The 19,676-nt window shown below is 46.5% G+C and overlaps 1 protein-coding gene across 10 annotated transcripts in view; it reads right to left on the reverse strand.

Annotated features, from left to right (window-relative positions):
• The window catches only part of KALRN (kalirin RhoGEF kinase), a 523,685-nt gene that overhangs the window by 8,972 nt on the left and 495,037 nt on the right, over positions 1 to 19,676 (reverse strand). For 8 of the 10 annotated variants that reach the window (XM_042784358.1, XM_042784355.1, XM_042784351.1 and 5 more), the window contains 6 exons: positions 17,602 to 17,725; positions 16,165 to 16,224; positions 5,733 to 5,760; positions 5,108 to 5,279; positions 2,846 to 2,967; positions 1,191 to 1,322 (listed from right to left, as the gene is read on the reverse strand). In XM_042784358.1, coding sequence (XP_042640292.1) covers positions 1,191 to 1,322; positions 2,846 to 2,967; positions 5,108 to 5,279; positions 5,733 to 5,760; positions 16,165 to 16,224; positions 17,602 to 17,725 — 638 coding nt within the window. Of the gene's footprint in view, positions 1 to 1,190; positions 1,323 to 2,845; positions 2,968 to 5,107; positions 5,280 to 5,732; positions 5,761 to 16,164; positions 16,225 to 17,601; positions 17,726 to 18,765; positions 18,811 to 19,676 lie in introns of those variants that run through there. The other 2 variants (XM_042784353.1, XM_042784357.1) reach the window with 2 other exon arrangements.

Below are 19,676 nucleotides of genomic sequence, written 5' to 3' on the forward strand. Positions count from 1 at the left end.
GCTTTTTGCAGATGAGCAGGATTGCAGCAAAAAAATGTATGACTGTCATGTGGTTTTACTCCTAACAGAAACAAACCCAACCACTGCTTAACCTGTGGCATCCAAAGGAGCAATACTTTGTTCATCTGCACAGGGTCCCAGAACAGAAAAGGACCCTTGGGACACTGAGCCCTGTCAGCCTATGATTTCTTTCAAGAATATATAAAATTTTATCTTATATTAGTAAGTTCAGGGCTTTGTACTTTTACATTATCTACCATGATCGATATATCTTGTGTGTGTTGTGGGCAAATTCTGATTGCCAGGTCTCACAAGGTCAAGGTTGGTTTTAGAGCAAAGAGTCAGCAATTCCTTTGGAGTGAGAGGAATACTGATAACTGAAAACACTGCTGCTTTCTTGCTGTTTGTTTTGGTGTCTGTTGTTAATAGAAGAGCTTTTATTCTTTCATAAAAATGACAGTCACACTGATGGCACAGTGAGGGCCAAGGCAGAGTATTTGATAAAAGAAAGTATTAATACGATGGAGTGATTAAGTTTGCACATTTACTAAAATGAGGTAGGATTTTTTGAAGGATGAAGGGGAAAAAACAGAGGCCACTACCTAAGGCAAGGTTTACTGCCCAGGAACCCTCACGCCTTTGCAGAAAGAATGAAAAAAGGGATGTGAATCTTTTCGATTGTCCTTTTCAAGAGCACATGCATGTGTGTATTGGGACAAGGGTGCATTTAATATCTATTTAATTCTTTAGGGGAAAAGGATGGATGGATTTAAGAACAAATGGATTTCAGAGCTGAGCTTGAAAAGTATGCAGGGATCCGCAACTCTATCCAGATCAAAAAAATAATGAGGCTGCTTTGGTTTTGTATTCCTTGGAAACATCCACTAAAAAAGATAGATACCGTGGTGGTAGAATGGAAATGATGAAACGATGCCTTAGTGATGGGTATGTTTTGGCTTAGCACACTTTACTTGCCAAAAGTCACCGGAGGAAACAGAAAAGTCTGTAATCTATGAGAAGTTAGACTTGATAATAGAAGGGCTTCTTTTGGTCTTAGACTTCAGGATCTGTGAGCAATAGCTAGTGGCGCCCCAGTGGTGGCAAGGATGCTTTTGGGACCTGTTGTGCCATATAGGAGACCTATTTTGTTCTCATTCTCCCAGCCAGCAAGCACAACTCAAACCACTTACCTTCTTCTCTGTACTCCACAGTGTAGCCTGAAATGGTGCAATTGCCTGTACTGGATGGGGGTAGCCAGCGTAGGATCACAGAGGTGCAACTTCTCTCCTGAGCAATGGGGCGATTTGGGGCAGCTGGGACACCTTGGGAAGACAAAACAAGCACAGAGTCCAGCATCACATCAATAAGTGCTACTGATTCATAATGAAGATCAGGTGTATCAGGTACATCAGGTTACTACGGGCCAGCTGCGCCTTGTAGACCGAGCGCTCTGGTTTACACTGGGTTGCCAGCACAACCAGAGGAAAGGCAACGCCATGGTCCCGTTCACCTACCACCGTGGATCTGATACTTCCATACTAGCAGTTAGGAGAGAACCATGCTGCTTGCAAGCCCCTCTGCCTCAGCATGGTCTCACACAGCACGGGGCAAATTTCTTCTTGCTCACTGTGATGCCACGGAGAGTCCCCTGTGAGACCAGCAGGGAGAATCACCCCTTGGGTGCAGAGGACCTGTCTGAGCTCAGCCACTGTAAAGCCAGAGCCTCTTTACCTGCCACCTTCTGCTGCTAATTTTTGGTCTAGCTCAAGACCTGATGCAAAGCCCATGGAACTGAGGAAAGCAAATATTCCCATGGACTTCACCAAGCAGTGAGTGAGGTTCTGGAGGTGGGGAGACAGCTACTGTTGAAGTGTCCAAAAATGACACAAGCAAGGCATCCAGAGTCCTTCTGTGTGTCCTTCTGTGTCTGCTTCCACACTTGCTATGTGCAGCAGCAGATTGACAAATGACCAGTAATTCTTCTGTGCTTTGCTCAGGGCTCCCTTCAGCACAGGAGTAGCTAGCACACCCACTAACTTGCTTGGATAAATTAGGGAAATTATATCTCTGAGGCAGTTTGTGAGACCAAACAAATCAATTTCTAAATACTTGTGACACTCCTGCATCTGTAAGTCACCAGTTAGACATTGGTCTCTGTGCTGTCCCCTTCAGTGCGGCAGGAACCCCTCATCGCTCATGCTAACAGATCCCTTCCCAGAGCCGGAGGTCATCGGCATCAACTCATTGTTTCATATTCATTACAATTAGATGTGTCACTAATTACAGCACTGAGAATTCAGGCTCAGAGACATGTCTCTGAGCTGAATTCCTGAAGAGAAATTCACCCAGTCCAAATCTTACTCTCGGCTCCTCTGTCCCCCACAGAGAAGGGGAGGCTGGAAATTGGTGTCACTGGATCTCAGGTGCCCCCACTCCAGGGAGGCTCTAAAGCACAGAGCTCCCTGTGGGCAGCCAGGGCATCATCCCCCCAGGGGCTCGCCAGCCCGAGGGAGCTCAGCTCAGCTTCCCCCGGCCGCCCTTACCGAGCCCCTGGGAAGCAGCGAAGCGAGCAGGACGCAGGAGCTGAACCAGTGCCAATGCATTTTCATTTCCCAGATGTCGTGCTTATGATTAGATGACTTAATCAAGCGCAAAGAGTCTGCAATGCCTTCAGCCATCAGTGGAAGTCTTGGCTGAGGAGTGGTTGTACGATTTTAACGTCTCAATTCACCTGGCACAGCTCCACATCTGGCTGCCTTTGCACCGGCTATTCCCGTGTGCTCCCAGCCTCCACCGAGGGACCCCATACAGGAAAAATCCTGGGTGTTACAGCCAGATGTGCTACCTTGAACTTTGATGGTTGCAGAGGTCGATGCGGTTCCATGTTCATTGGTTGCCACACAGGTGTAAATGCCGCTGTCCTGAGGCATCAGGTTGCAGATCTTCAAGGTGAGCTCCCCGGAGTCACTGTGGATGCAGGAAAGCCCAATTATAAAGCGCTGCTTCATTTGCTAATGCTTTTTTGTACCAGTTCCTGCCCTGCCTCATTACAAACACACGTGCACACAAATCCTGTTAACTCAATGGAAGGAACATCCCCTCAGCAATCCGGTACCCACGTGCACCCCCCCTCCATACGGCAGGATTAGGTCGATAATGAAACCTTCAAGCAGAATGGTCCCATCCCGATTGCCTGCCAGGCAAATCTGCTTGTCTGAGGTTGGCCTTGGAGGAGATGGGGAAGGATCCCTCGAGCAGCAAGCAAAGTCCAGGAGCTGAGCATTTGCTGTGCCTGTCCAGCACTGGATGCTTAGTCTCCATATATCTGAAGACATTTCCCTAGGCACATCTTATCTCAGGAGATGCTGAGCTGCTGTGCCTCTGCACTTAAGCCCAACACATGCTGAACAAATTGGGCTTCCCGCAGATGCAGCAGGCGGTCACAGTGCAGGGTGCCTAACGTTTCTGGGGAGCTTCAGACCCCTGGAGTATGTGTCATTGATCTAACGTGGCTTCCAGGCCCTAGTCAGAATCTGCACATCTCACAACAGCTAGGGATAAAGAATGTCAGCACTGAGTTCATAAGACACTTGATCTTTGGGCCAATCTGAGAAAATAAATAGCTCTACAGAGTCTAGTAAATTTATAGCAGGTCTGTACATAGTCGCTTTGGTTTGCATGTTGCCGTCTTCAACATGCAATCTAAGGGAGTCGTCCTGAATTAAAGCATTTTGCTTGTGTAACTGCTTTAGCTGTACTGGAGACCCATCTTAGACCCAACAATAAATTCCCTTGACGGCAAAAGTAGAGTAGTTCTTGAATGTCCAATCTATCGGAAACAGCATAAGGACATAGTTGCTGGTATAACTGCCTGGACACTGTGGCCTTTGCTGGTCTGACTACGCTGGTTTAAAACAGGACAGAAATATCCCCTTCCCCTACAACCAGGACACTCGTGCCAGCAAGATTTGTAAGACAGCCAGTGATCGGTTGGGCCTCTCCTTGGCAGGCAGTGTCTCCACTGAAAAACAAATATGAGTAACGAGCCAATACAAGTGCTGATAGTGCACAGGGAGCCAATGCACAGGAGAAAAACTGTGATGGAAAGCAGAACTCTGTATGGAAATATCCCCCAACCCCAGCCAGAGCCTGAAGATAAGGCACTAGCGATCTACTGAGTAATGGCTAAAAAACCAATTTTGGGTGCTCTGGGCATGCCGCAGAAGCCGATGGTCTCTGAAGGAAGCTCTTGATCAGATGTAATTTGTTTTATTGAACATGTAAAATACCTTCTCTCTTAGCACTCATTTTTCATTTTCAGTGATTTTGTACTCCCTGGATTCATCTCAGCCTGAGCCAGAAGTGCTGAAAAGTTCTCATGAAAGATCACCTCCTGGAGATTCCCACTACAGTTTGGCCCAAATTGCTTATATAAGCTGCAGATAAGCATCCAGCAGCAGGCTGTTACCTGACCTGAATTCAACTCCAGATCTTTTTGGATCTCTCCAGTGCTTGATGTAAAGTTGGTTTTCTTTCTTCCCCCCTAGCCAGGCTGGGAACACCATGACAAGCATCCTTCTGTCCATGCACAGCCAGATGTAGCCTTCCCAGGAGCTGAGAAAAGGCTCAGGAAAACTGCAGGACTTACCACCTCTGCCCACGAGATGAGAAAACACCCAATGATATGGGTATTGCAAGCCAGTGAGGGCTTGCTCTGCTCGACTCCTGTTCCTACCAAAGGTGAGCATGGCATCAAACTCAAGCAGAGAAGCCCCATCCACAGAGGCAATATCAGCCAAACTCAAATGTTGGAAACATTCTGGCTTCTGGCTTGCAGCTGGCTCAGGAGGTCAACAGGAGCAAGCTCATGTCTGCCAGCAACACACTTTGGGGATATACCCTATGTCAGCTCAGGAAATGACAAAACTATTGGAACCCCCAAATTTGACCCTTTCTAGCCGATGTGTGGTGTAGCGCTGTGCCAGTACACCATGCCAAACTCGATTAACTGCATTTCTAATGAGTCTTATAGCCTGGCTGGTGCCATATTTGAGGGCAACATGACCATCATGACCAGCTGTGATGGGATCCATAGGCAAGACCTTACCAGGATGACACTGTGTAAGTGGCCGTGCTGTTGTCATTGTCAAGAATATTTTGATCCGGTCCTTTCCAGGTTATAGTTGGTTTGGGCCGTCCGCAGACTTTGCACTGCAGCATCACTGTGTCACCAAGCAGGCAGGTGATGTCCACTAATGGCACAAGAAACTCTGGTGCCACTGGAAAAAAACATGGGGACACACACATGATACCCTCTTTTTAATCTACAGCTGAGGATGTCCCCCATAAAAATCCAGAGAATACATTATAGGACCAACTATGGGATCTGGGTCCCAAACAGCTGGGAGTCCTGGGATTATGTTACCAGAACTCCCCCTTCCCTAAAAGCCAGCCTTTGACAGCTCAGAGAAGGAGGTAGCGGGGACTGTCCGTCCCCCAGCCCTGTGCTCTGGCAGGAGGGTGGGACTTTGTGAAGGCAGGTTTGGGGGGTTCAGCCTTGCCTGTGACCCCAGGCAGTCTGAGCCCAGCAGCCAGCAGGAAGACTGCTTTCCCTGGGGACTGAGCAGCGGGGAGCTGCCTTTGCTGTAAATGCTGGTGGGTGCTGAGCATGCTGTTGCAGCAGAGTAAATCCCAGCTGCTGACTTGCCCCTCCGTGCCAGTCCTTAACTCACCTTCTTGAATGAAATTAGGGTTGATTATCTGTAAAATACAAAGAAATGAAAGCATTTATTTTTCTGGACAGTGACAAAGAGACATCTGGTTTCACAAGGTACTGTGGTGAACCTGGCCAGAACCACAGAAGCACTGACCAGTGGCTACAAGCAACCTCTAACAACTGGCAGACGCAGCAAGCTCTAGTGACAACAGAACAAGCCCGTGCACAGCTGGGGAAGTAAATGAAAGCTACAGCTTCTTCAACTCTGATAGAGCATCACAGGTAACAGGCACGACACTAAGGCTGAGGAGGGTGGACGTGCTTTCTCTTTGCTTGGGTGATAATGCTCAAGCCATTAACTCTTTTTCCCGGAGGTGGTTTGTGCCCCCCCTCCCCGTGCCCGGCTCCAGACCCACGTCACACAGCCCCTGCAGTCACCATGCACCTGGGGCATCTCACCAGCACTGTGGCCACTAGCCAGCTTTGGGGAGCCGTCTTTTAACTTCTGCTTAGCTTCAGGAAAATAAAAGGTAAAGCACTAAAACAGAAATACTGCCTTCTTTTTGCCTACTGGCAAGCATCAGTCCTGCAACAACCCTTGGTCTGTCACAACGAGTAAAATTTCACTCATTTCATTGGACTGCTGCAAACTTTCCAGCTTGAAACTTGGTTTGGATAACCGAGAGTTATTTTATATAACTAGTTAATTGATCAAGTTAGCAAAGACTTTAAAAGCTACTGTCTCTCCCTGGCTTATATATGCCAATTACCTCATGTAAACCTGGAAGCAAAGTTGGGAAAAGCAAAGACAATGCCACTAAGTTCTTACGTGCAGCATCAACCCTAACTTCATAGTGATGTACAACAGTATAGATGTTTTAGCCTCATTAAATGTTTTAATAATCTCATAAGGCCTTGTCATCCAAATTCAAACTAATAATTTGATATCAAGCACCACAAACACCCGTGTGGTTTATGTTGCCTTAAATATCTTTGTTACTATCTATTTCAGAGTTATTTTGGAAGATGCCAATGAAGCAGTGACCTAATTCATGGCCTGACAAAGCTGATGGGAGTTTTTGCAGAGGCTCAGAAACCAGGCCATGAGGCAGAAGCAATAACCCTTCAAAACAACACAGATACATCTTCAAGATTTATATTTATATTTTGTATTTATAAATAGTTTTCCAAGGTGAATGGCTCAGAGTGCCATTCAAAGAGGCACTTGAGTATATGCAGGCTCATTTTGGTTTCATAACCCTTCTTCGTAGCCCCAGGCAAACCTCTGGCACCAGCACTGAGACCTCAGGGTCTGCTTTCCCTATCACCACCAGAAAGCCCAAACAAATCAAGCATAACATGGACTCGCCACTCACAAAGGTGCATTTTTTCCCTATACAAACATACCTTACATCAACAAATTCCCCTCTGTCTGAGACTGAGACTATCCTTTGTCCTGGCAATAGGCAGAATTTGATCCTTCGGCAACATCTACAGAGAACACAATGTTCATGGTACTGGCTGAAACAACCAGTCCGTGCCAGTGCTTTACACTCTGCACTCCAGAAACGAGTAGGGGCTGCTGCTTGTGGGCAAAGCAGGTTTCAGTCCCTACCATGTAGCCAGTCAGCCCTAAAGGTCTGTACCTGGTGGGCAAAAGTGTGATGGTCTGGATTCTCACATGCTCCCAAGAGCACTGAGCTTCCAAATGTTTCATTCCCAGTATTCTGAGAGGAGCCAACCTCTGCCTACATCCCTGGAGAGGACTCTTTATTGCTATAATTAGGGCTTCTTATTTTTTAAAGCCATGTTGGGGATGCCTCTGTGGTGGGGAGGGTGCAGGAGAGCGTGCCACCCCTGCAGTAGGACAGCATGGCTCAGCTCGGCAGGCAGGAGCCTGAGCAGGTGAGAGCCAGCCAGGATCTCTGGGACCTGTGTCAGGTTTTCCTCCTCCTGGCTGCACCTCCAAGCCCTGGTTTTGCTTTGGAAGAACAAAGCCCCATCTGAAGGGTGCATCTGGGTACAGATGCCAGGGCATGGACCTCTGGCCACCCACCCTGGGAGCCTCCGAGAGGGTGAGGGGCTCGGAGGCAGCAGTTGATGCTCTGCAGGGTCCAGGACCCACATATGGCCCCCTCAGTCCCACAGCCAGGAAGAAATTGGGGCACAAGAGGGTACTAGCTGAAGAAGAACATCTCTCCAACCTGTGCATGTGGAAAAGGAAGGATGGAACTTTGTGATTAAGTTGTATTGCTCACACAACACAGCAAAGGAAGAAAAAGCTGTTCTGTGGATAATCATCACTTGCCACTTTTGACTCAGTGGGACTATCTACTTATCAGCTGAGTGACCACAGGCATCAGCTCATTTGCACATACATCTTCCTTTTTGTAGTTTTTGGCTTAGCTGAATACACATCTATTCTTCAAAGTTCTCCCCTTCCTTCCCTGCAGCATGCACTAAATTCCCTTATTATTCACTGATTTCCATCCTTGTAAAATTAGAGAACAGGAGAAAGACGCGCTCCTAATGCTTTATACTAATTTTGTAACTCCAAAGAATTCATTAGAAGATGCAGATACAATGATGAATGTAATGGCTATAGCTATAAATAAATAATGCTACACTTCTAATGGCTTCCAAAGCACAATCATTTATAATTGCCTTACCAATATTTTTTCCCTTGCCTCACCATGGGAATATCAGAAAGAAAATTACCACTGCTAGATAATATTGGAAGAGTTTATGGGTAAAATTTACCTTTCCTTTGCTAAAACTTCATCTGTTAATTAATAAGATGTTAACCTAACAACACCTCTGCAGCCACATCACAGCTTTTGCCTGCTGTAAGCTTAGACAAAAATAAAAACCTGTTTGCACGAGAATGTTTAAGTGCTACCAAAGTGATTTAATATATCACTTAATTAGGGAACGGGATTTGGTCTACTTGGTCAAATGATGGGGTGAGAAGGGCAGAAATAGGAAAGCAAAGGTTCACAGCCAGATCTGTGGCCAGAAGCCAGCTCTGTACCCAGGCCCCGGAGGTTTGCTGCCTCCCTGCAGGCTGTGGGCAGATGGCAGGAGATGACAGACTCCACAGAGTCCTTCTAGATTAAGTGAAAGACTTTTGGAGATTATTTCTTCATTCGCCAAATAGGTTTTTAAGCCCCATGGGTGGAGAGGAGGGCTGCAGAGCATGGCCCTGCCGCCCTCGGAGGACGGGAGCTCACGTACCACTTGCCCGCACAGCCCCGTGCCGGTGACAGGGCTGGTTTCCCTTATGGATGGACTTGCCAAGCACCTCCCGCAGCCCCTTGAAAATGATGGTGCGTGCAAAAAGCTGGAAAGGCTGTCAAAATCCAGGCAAGTAACTCTTCCCAATTCTCTTCCTCTTTCTCAGGGCTTTTGCAGAGGGACGAAAGCCAGGCCACGTTGCTCTGAAGAGCGGAAATCCCTGCTGGAGAGGGGCCTGGGCCAGGCTGCTGATGAGCCGGCGAGGTGCCGTGCACTGAAATGGGGATTACGGGCAGGGGGTGCAGCTCCCCTGCAGCTGCCGAGGCTCGGAGGCCAGCGTGCTGCACCCGCAGCGCATGATGCTGCCAGAGATGCTCGCCTGGGCAACACAGTGGGCTCCAAATCCAAGGGACTTCTCCCTCAGAGAAAAGAATGTGAAAGACCACCCTCTCCAGCACGTTTTCCCCCTTTTTAGAGCCCCTGCTTCTCCCAGGGAGCTCCCACACGAGCCAAAGGGCAGCAGTGGTGTTTGCCGTGGTGAGGCAGGAGTCCTGGCTTCTGTGCAGCAATCCCTCAGGGAATGCTCTGCAATGCTTTATGATTACCAGGTGGAAAAAAACCCTGCTGGTTATGTGGCTTTTGTGGAGTTTTACTTTTCTTCTCTCTGAAGAGCAACATGAGGCTCAGTCCTGAAACCCTACTCAGTCTGTAGAGGTTTGAATGAGGATCTCACAGCCCAGCCCTCAGCCAAGCATCCCTGGCCACAGTGGCCATGAGCAGGGGAAGGCGACCTGGGGTCTCACGCTGACAAGGGCTCCCTGAAGAAATCCCAGCAAACACAACTTGCGCCACTGTGGCTGCCAATCTGGCCTGTGAGTGATAGGAAGCATGGGGGTGGATCTACACAACACAACATTTCTCACACCATCTTCAGCGTCAGTCCACACCAGGCAAACACAAACCCTAAGGGATGAAACTTAGTTGGTAGTGCAGTTACTCCTCAGGTAAGAAACACAGCTGGCTCCTTCTCCTAGGAACATAAACTTAGATGAAATGAGATAGATTTATTTTTTTCCTTTAGATGAAATACCTGTAGCCTGATCCAGGGTAGGTGAAAACTTGTAACGCTCCCTCTGCAGCCAGGAGAGTTTCTGTTTCCCATACAATGATGGCTGAAAATGGAAACCTCACACAAGGTGACAAAGTCAGACCATGAAATGGCCTCTGCTCAAGCTATGTGGGATCTAACGCTGTCCAGGCAAAGACAGGGAGCTGGAAGGGAAGGGGATGAGATAAAGAAATGGGAGGATGCATCAGGGTTATTCAATAAAAAAGCCAGAAGTAGATGTTGCTTCTCCCTCCTGCAGCCTGCTATGTTTCAGGGCTCAGACCAAGAAAGGCATGTGGAGTGTATACTTGAATGCCTTTGAGGACCTGCAGGGATCTAAATGACTTAGATCCAAGTGATCAGTGTAACTTAGTGTAACAGTCAGACTTTAGAAATAGGTGCTGCATCCAGCAACCCAGTATTCTGCAGTACTCGGCCACTTTATTCCTGGTTTGCTAAGCTCGTGTGACAAAGATAGAAAGGCATCTGCAGCAGTGGCTCCACTTGCAAAGTGACTCCGACTGCCCTAATTCCTAGCAAGAGCTAATCTTTCATTTGTGCACACATGCTGTATCTGGCAGGGAGCAAGAAACCGTTCTGCAAGGCCAGCGGCCGGTCCTGAAATGCTCGGCAAGCGCAGCTCGGCTGCCTGCGAGGGCTTCTCGCCTTGGCCAGAGCTTGCTTCTCCCTGTCAGAGCTGTCCTCACCGTGCCCAACCCGGCTCCCTGGAGGAGGCTCAAGCCTAGCTCAACACACAGAATGCAAAGAAGGGCCCAGCAGATACCCAGATTTTTCCAGTGCCACATTTCCGTTCCATTTTAAGAGGTTGCATCAAAAACAGGAGTAAGACTATTTTTTTTTCTCCCAGAGCATAAGGCTAGACTGCAAACCAAGCCCTCTGTAATAAGATCCATGCTTTATCTAAACAGTAGAGGGCACGTTTACTCCAAGACAAGCAACTCAGCATTTTGCAAACACTTCGTGGCACTTCTTGCTCACTGAGTTAAAATAAAATATTGACGCATTTGCACATGCTGGTAGCAGAGTCAGCGGCAAGTTCCTTGCTCCGTCACTCCAAAAAAAAAAAAAAAAGATTCTCAGAAAAAAATGAAATGAGTTACAGAGGAATTAAGCCAACTCTAATTTGTAGGAAAAGATCTATCAATCTGTATCTGACAGGGTCAGCTTTTACTTTGAGTTTTGGGGGGACAAGCTCACAGCGTCACCAGCTTCCCCTCTGATAAAAAATAAAAAAATTAATAAGAGAAATTTCTTGATAAAAGGAGGAAATAAGGATCCTATCGGAGGAAAAACAAAATTTAAAATGGGAAAATGGTAGCTGATGAAATGTCCCATGGCATCAGCCTTTTGGTGGGGATGGAGGATGCCTTTTGGTACCCAGCATGGGTGGGCTCAGCTGCCTTTGAGACTGATGGAGAAGCCACAAGGGATGCTGACTGTTGTAGATGCATCCATGCAAAGCAGAAGTCCTTTTGCCCTCATCATGCTCTTGCTGTGAGGCCCTAATGGCTGGTGTGCTTCACCGGCTGTGGCTGCGGGATTTCTCTGGTACTCCAGACACATGTTGTAGCACTCTACCTCCTTCCCGCAGGTCTCGTCTTCCTCTTCCAAAAGCTAAACCACTGCGTCTGTGCTGCCAGCTCAGGCTATGCCACGCCTGATGAGCCACCTTCCTGGTCAGTCTCAGCAATCCCTGGCCACTCAGGGCAGCAGGACAGTGGTGTCGCCCATGGAGGCCACCCCAGGGAAACACGGGAGGTTCTCAGGATTGTATTCCTTCACACTGTGATAACAGGCCAGGAAAGGCTTTCTTAACCAGTGTTGTACAAGATCTCGCCAAGAGAGTACGTCAAATCTGCTCTGGAGACGGACAACTCAAAGCAGAGGGTAAAGGCATTTGCCTAAAGCACTTGGGAATTCTCGGCCTGAGCTGTGTGTTGACTTGGAGCCAGTGCTGTATCCCCCAAACCATTGCTTTGCTCAACCACTTGGACTATGGGGGTGCTAACACAATAGTCTTCCCTACAGGATGTCTCCTAGTGCTTATCGCACTGTAAGTGTCTCTGAGTAGTTCTTAACATGCTAAAATGTCATAGCTGAAAAAAAAAAGATTATGAAGCCCAACTTACGTACCTTGGCAATAGCCCAGCTCACTAATCTAATCGTGGCACTTCCACTGACATGGGGTGGGCCTGGACTTCATCTCTCCTTTGCACAGCTAAGAAACTGGAAGAAATACTAGACACTCGGTGACAGTTGTGCGTTGGTCAGAATTATGTGTAACACACTGCAGTTGGAGTCATGCTGTGCACAACAAGACGTCTGGAGCCATGTCAGATCCCTACATGTGAGGTCCACCCCAAAGCCTGGCAGAGCTGCTGCTGAATTTAGTGATGTTTAGGTCAGAGAGGTCTTCTGACTGCTGGAAGGACATTCACTTAGACAAGAGAAGCAGCCCGACGGCATCTGCACAGTTGACTTATGACCCCTTTAGCAATATCGAAACCCCATGAGATATTACAACACAGGATTGTAGGACAATTAGTTGCATCATTGTCCAGGACCCCAGACTTGGGTGTGGATATTTACTGATTCACAAGGGCATACACCTTCTTCTCAGAAGTGGAGTTGCCTGTCCCTGTGCAATTAGCTACAGACATGTGGAAAGGGAGTCTCCGATCTTTCTTAAATATAGGTTACTCGTATCCCTCACGTGGCTAGACATGCTCCTTAAGTGCCTGCTCCTACATTCACGTGCCTACCAGGTGAGTTTGTACCTTCTGTTTTGTGAAACAACACCACAAAGCATAAAACTAGGGGGAACCCCCCAAAATTTAATTTCCATCCTTACGCACTTTCATTACATATTAATAAAAAAAGAGAAAAGAAGCAGCCACCAGAGATACTATTTCTAGTCAAATTTAAGGCAAATGGAAAGTTCTCCAGGGCCAGCATCTCCCTGTGTGGGCAAAACACAATAATGGCATTTTAGCTCTTTTAAAGAGTCGCCCAGAATTTCAGTTTCCCGCTCTCACTGTGTATTTTCTCCACATTTCTTTCTGTCTATCTGTCCCCTTGAAACAAAGGCAAAGTGCTTCAGAAATCTCGAATCTACTGAATGGATAGATGATATTTTATAAATAGCATGCAAAGCTAGATCTGAAAGACCACAGTAGTTGTGGGGACTTCATGGCTACTACGACCAGCTTACTGACTTCTTGCACAGTGAGTAGGTTGGAGGTAAACTACACTGACATTCCCAAGTGATTAATATGTCTGTTTTGCATTTAGAGACTACCCTCTCTATTCCAGCACTGGGTGCACATTCTCATGCATGGTGGGAGGAAAGGGATGTCAGGGGTGTCAGTCCTATAACAGAAGCCAGGTGACTTGCCCTGTTATTACTGGCTGTAATAATAGCTACAGACGACTCCGCCTTAATGACACAGGTAGGGCCTCATGCACCTCTGAATGTTCATGGCCAGGATACAGATCTCCCACCAGCGCTCCCAGTGTCCATAAGATCCATCACAAGCTGAGCCAGGTGGGAGGACAAGGTCTTCCCTCCCCGCGGGCAGCCAGTCACGCTGTCTCCAGCTCCCCCCGGGGAGCTCACCATCGGCTCCACTGGGACCTACCACGCAGATTAGGGAAAGGAAAACCAGGGGAGATGCTGATTTTCACTGCGCACACAGGTTGGGGTGGAGGGCTGGCACAGCTGTTTAACAATTGTTTAAACCTAGGACACAAAGCCTAAAAGACTAATGAAGCCCTGAACCAGGCTCTGGTGGTGGAAGTAGCTTGCGTGCTTCTGTTTTTAACAGAAGACACTTCAGCTCCCAAGGCCTTAACATAATTAATTTCTCATAACACATTTGAAAAGGAGCATCAAAACACTCATAATGACGGAAAAGGGAGAACAACTGTGGCTTCCAGTAGTGAATATGTCAGACATTTACAGACTAGACTTCCCCATGGCCTCTTCTAGGGTTTCATGAGCATTTTATGGGCCCACCCTTGTTCTGCTCCCTCTGGATGATTTTGTTTAGTTTTTACTGGGTATCAGCAATCCCTCCCCCGCTCAATATTTCTTAGCCAGACCAACAAGCCGACCCCACTCACTCCAGACTGCAGATGCACTAAAATCAGCATGAAGCGAGGGCCATACTGCTCCTTGCAGGGCGGTGTGGCCTTAGTAAGCCACCTCCACAATTGCACTCTTAATTTATGTGCCATTTTAAACATTTGCTCAGCCCCAAAGAGTTTTGCTTAGAAGCAGACTTGAGCTTTTCAAGCCACAAGGAACACCGTGGCTCCTGGGGACTGCAGTGCAGCACGGTGACAGTCCCCTCCAGTAAGTGACCTGGGAGATGCAGAAGGGGGTTTCTGAGAGTAAATCAAGTCACATACCAGGCACATAGTTACTCCCCAATAGCAGATTCATTCCATAGCTAAGAATTCACAATAGTGTCTTTTGGTTTAAATAGAAAGGCTTTTATCTCCTCAACTTCAGAGAGGCAGGCAAGATGAGTAGACTGGACCATGGCAAAAAACCCAAATCAAACAAAGAGACCCATGTGGAGTATGCTAGGACTAACTAGAAATGATGACAGTGTAACGACTTGGATACCTTCCACTGAAAGTTTTAAAACACGTGGTTTTCCCGCTGTTGAACAAAGTCAAAACACAGAAATCCTCTGCAAAAAGGATGGCAATTCTCACCCAGCTCTGTACCGTACACCTGTATCTCAGACACCTTGTACTCCAGAGGGCAACTTTCAGTGATCTAGAGCTTACACAGACTTACATGCAATAACCAGGAACTGCCTTGTAACAAATACAGATACTTCTAGTTGTTACCTGTGATTGACAAAACGCCCTTTGAAAATGCAAACACACTCCCCAGAATAATACAGCCTTAGAGGTAAGGACCATTCAATCTCCAGGACGTCAGCCAGGTCAAAAGCTTTCCTTTAGTAGACATCTTCTCAAAGATGTGCTTATTTGCACCAACACAATTTAAGTAGAAGAGAGCCTTCAGGTTAATAGCTGAGGTGGTGCATCTCAATACACTTCTCCCTCTTTTTTCTTTTTTTTTCCCCTCCAGGAGAAAGATCAGCTTTCTTTTTGCAGGATATTTATAGTGCAGCCTGGCTAACAGCATCCTGGAGATCTCCTAGAAGACAGATATCCCTGTCCTCCAACAGCCTGCCCTGTCATCTCTACAAAATCTCTCTCTGAACCATGTCCTTGCCTGTTTCAGTAGGAAGCTCTTTCAACCTTGGTACAATGTGTACAAACGCTTGCTGTGGTCACTATACACAGAAAAAGAATGGGTCCTGCAAGATGTTAATTGAGGAGAACCAGATATATAACTTCTTATGATATTAAGCTCCTTCAGGCTCTCTCAACAAGGCATGTATTGGTAACTCCACTAGAATTGGTGGCCTCACACTGGAAAGAGAGTAGTGTAATGTATCATAATCTGGGTCCCCCTGTCTGCATCAGCCTTGTCTGTGATACAAATACATTCAGGCAACCAGTTTTACCAGTCTCCTTCAGTACCTTTATAGAAATGCAATTTCCCAGTCTGCTAGGACAAAAAAGAAACTTTGTCTTTTCTCATCTTCTAGATAATTTAAAGCACTAGTTGTGGTGCAACAACATTTGCTCCAGTGATTTATATAACACAAGCCTGACTAGCAGCTCAGCACGTATTTCCAGGACAAGGGGTGTTTTCAATATAGAAAGCTGCTATGTTTATCAGCAGTTGACATGCATGCATTATTGTTTCATTGAATGACGTCCCAGGTGGGAAACAGCTACAGGAGGATGGCTATGTGAGCCTCCAGCTCAGCAGGAGCTTTTTCCTCAGCTTCCTCCACTGCTCCCACCACAAAGGCAGCCCAAACTCCAGTTCAACGCTTGTCAAAACCAGAATTGGCGCTTTGTGTGACTCACACCTGATTGGCATGTATGTCCATGAGCGATACAGACCCACCAGCTCCCCTTTCAGCAAAGGCATTTCAAAACAGGCACAGGTTCTTGGAAACAAAAAAATAATCACAAGGATGATTGTCTCTACCTCCATGCTAGTATTGGGGTCAAGGTCATCACACTCTGATTCCTCTGAGCTGTTTGTCTCCTTGTTTGGCAGCGTGAAGAGGAAGAAAGAGAACAAGAGATTAGAAGAGAGATTGGTTAGACAGGGCAGAGCAGCACAGGAGTTGTGAGCAGCATGGAAATAGGTAACAGTACAGAAAATGCTCTAAAAAACCAAACAAAACCCAAACCAATAACAAAACAGGGAAAGCGAAGGCAAAGCCATGCTTTTGCCAAAGAAGAGGCAGTGGTTCTGCAAGTCGTTCAGGTAGTAAAAACAGCGAGGAAGCGACAGGAAGAAGAACTGCGGCCACCATGCTGGGGCAACCGCTTCCCTCGGCCCCAGTCCTTCCCGGCCCGACGGCTCGGCTGCAGGGTGGCTGCGCAGCGGGGGCGAGGGGTGCCCGGGCTGCAGTGTCAGGGTTCCTCCCTTTGCACATGCCATGGCTATTTCACTAGGCTTACAAGACAGAAAGCCTCTGCAAAGGAAAACACTTAATCACGGGCTCTCCTGGAGAGAGGTGGATCCAAAGGACGTGCTCAAGTGCTTTCCTGAATCAAGGCTGGGCTTTGGTTGTGTTAAAATCACAACGAGTGTTTGCTTGCCTCTGTTGGGAGGGAAAGCCCCAGATTAGTCCTGAGCAGGCCTCATGGTCGGTTTATAGGGATGGATCCTCTGAATTGGAGCATAGTAGTCAGGCACCCAGAGCAGAAGATGGAGCTTAACCCCACAGTTCTCAACCTTTTCCATACTGGGAGATCTCAGAGAGAGAGAGACAGACACAGACACACACACACACACACACAGACACACGGCAAGACCCTCTCCTGGCAAGACAGAGGCAGCATTTCTGCCCGGTCTGATAATTTGGCAAGAAAAAGGTCATTGAGACCATCTCCCCAGACCAAAAACTTTAAGCATCTTAAGGTTGAGAACCCCTTATCTTAAGATGTGGTGAAATACTGGCCTAAGGAAAACTCATCAACTTCATTAAGGCCACTGGTTCACCCAGTGGCTTTTTCACTGCTGCAGTGGCTCTGATGGAGCTGCAGATTGGGCTAGGTCAGTAAATCACTATCGTCTCAATTTTAAGAACAGTTATTTAACCATATATGTAATTGGTTTTTTAATGAAGTTTACTTACTTGCATGTTGGATGCCAGGAAAAAGAAAATTAAAAACAAAGGCCTGCATTTTATCTTGCATGCAAAAATCCTGCTAAAATGGATACTAAAAAAAAAAAAGAAAAAAACCCCAAAACCATAGCTAAAGTGGAAAAAACAAACAAACAACAAAAAAACCCACCAAAAAACAAACCCAAAACTGCCGCCCCCTCCCTCTCTCAGGAGAGGATGCTATAGGGGGTGAAAAGGATGGGAAGCAGGAGAGCAGCACACAGCTTTCAGATGGCCTTACTCACTTTAACAGAGACTTTGTTCCCCAGAATATCCTTGGATTTACGTGGCCCATTGGCTTCATTTTTGCCACTGCTCTCCTTTTCCGCCCGCTTTCTCATGCGCAGGGTATGCCATGAACATGACTTCCTGTTGTACCAAAAAACGCAGCAATCAAACGGCAAATCATAGCAGGAAGGAAAGATTTGGAAAGGGGAACCAGCATCCACATTTGTGATTATTGCAATTCTCTAGAAGGTGAAAGCCACCGGCAATATGCCTATCTTAATCTGAGCAATGAGAGTGGAAGTTAAAAATCAAACCAAACAGATCTGCAAAGCAGATGTTGTGCCACACTTGCTGTTTAAATGCATGGAGAAGGAAAAAAATGTCCATGATGGAAGCAGGCAACTAGAACTTGGTCATCTGGTTTCAGGGACTTTGTCTTGCATTGCCACAAATAGAAATTTATTATATTTTTGCTACAGTTAAAATGTCAATTTGGTCCTCAGTCTTGTTGGTTAAGAGCAGTTAAACAAACGTAAATACACGGGAACTGTCTTAATAGATTACTCAATACAACAAATTAAAAAAAAAAAACAACAAACAAAAAAACAAATTCAAGGTGTTGCTCCCTACATGTTGCTCAGAACACGAATAGCTCAACAAATAGGAGCTACATCATTGACTTTCCAAGAGAGAAGTCATTTCCAAAAATGACAAGATCTGCTGTGCCTCTCAAGACCAAGAATTTCCCATTTGATTTTGCCAATCCAGTTAGAGAGGACATCAGTCAGTCCACGGTTTTGGGCACGATTTCCAGTACATTTTTCTTCCCTCATTACTGCTCCTATGACCTTACTCTTGGAAAAAAATAATCATAAACCTCGTCACCATTTGTAAGAGCAATGCTGTGTTGACAACAGAAATTGCGTATCAAAGCAGACATAAAAAATTAAGAAAAAGCCAAAACAGTTCTTAATATGGATTTCACTTGGTTTAAATAGTGGACGGGTTTGGCGGGGGGGGGCAGATTTGGGAAGGGGGTATGTTGTCCAAAGCAAAAAGCTCTCAAAACAGCAGTGTGATGAGCTGGGATCCAGGTTCAAAGCATCTGCCCACCTTTAAGTCATGCAAATTTGATTTGCATGTTTAAGCCCAATGTTTGGCACATGTCATGTCTACAGTACCTTGATACATTTTACAAAGCAAGCTGTGTGTAATCCAACGATCACCTGCGATGCCAATAAAACGCAGTATGTTAGCAAAGTAGGACTCAAAGGGTGCCCCACACAGCCGATGCTCCCCCATGAACACTACGTCTGATTCCTAAAGCATTTTTTGGTTATACTTCAGCACCTGATGGGAGCTGTACAATAGCTCAAATTTAAAAAAAAAAAAAAAAAAAGTAAACTAACAGCCTCCCAGCAGCTGGCTGCCACTGACACAAGACTGAACTGGGTCGTATCAACTGTTTTTGCAACCAGGATCGGTGTCTCCACTGCAAACAGCTGGCATGGGCAGTTGTGTATGAGCACAGGGAGCACCAGAGCACCCTGCACGTCCCAGCCAGACTGTAAATGCTGGCTGATATCTGAGCGTTTCTGGAGGAGGTTCAAATTAGATGTGCAGAGCAGGGGAAGTTAGCCAACACTTCAGGACTGTTACGTTTTCCTTTAAGATATGGTAAGAGTCAAGGACGTGGCTGATGACGTGACTCCCTGACGTATTGGTGAATAATACACTGCTGGATCAATCACATATTTTGTGTACAGTATTTGTCAACAAAAAAACAGTTTTAATACTGATACTAATTAGTCAATATGATCTGACAGACCAGACAGGGCTGAAGACAACACCAGCTCGAGGTAATTTTTTACCCATAGATCTTCTATTATTCAGGCATCTTTTTTTTTTGTTTCAGCTGTTTGAGTCTGAAAACATGATTTAAGACTTTAAATCTCACTGCAGTGAGAAAAAGAGAAGTGCAACGAGTGTGTCTTTCAATTTTCTTACGCCTTCCTGGCCACAATTCATCCAACTACATAATTTGATGCAGAATTTGACTGTACAGCTGCCATGAAATCAGAGTCTTCACCAG

The sequence above is a fragment of the Tyto alba genome, unplaced genomic scaffold (genome assembly GCF_018691265.1).
Source record: "Tyto alba isolate M040663 unplaced genomic scaffold, T.alba_DEE_v4.0 Super-Scaffold_7, whole genome shotgun sequence".
NCBI classification, from domain to species: Eukaryota; Metazoa; Chordata; class Aves; order Strigiformes; family Tytonidae; genus Tyto; species Tyto alba.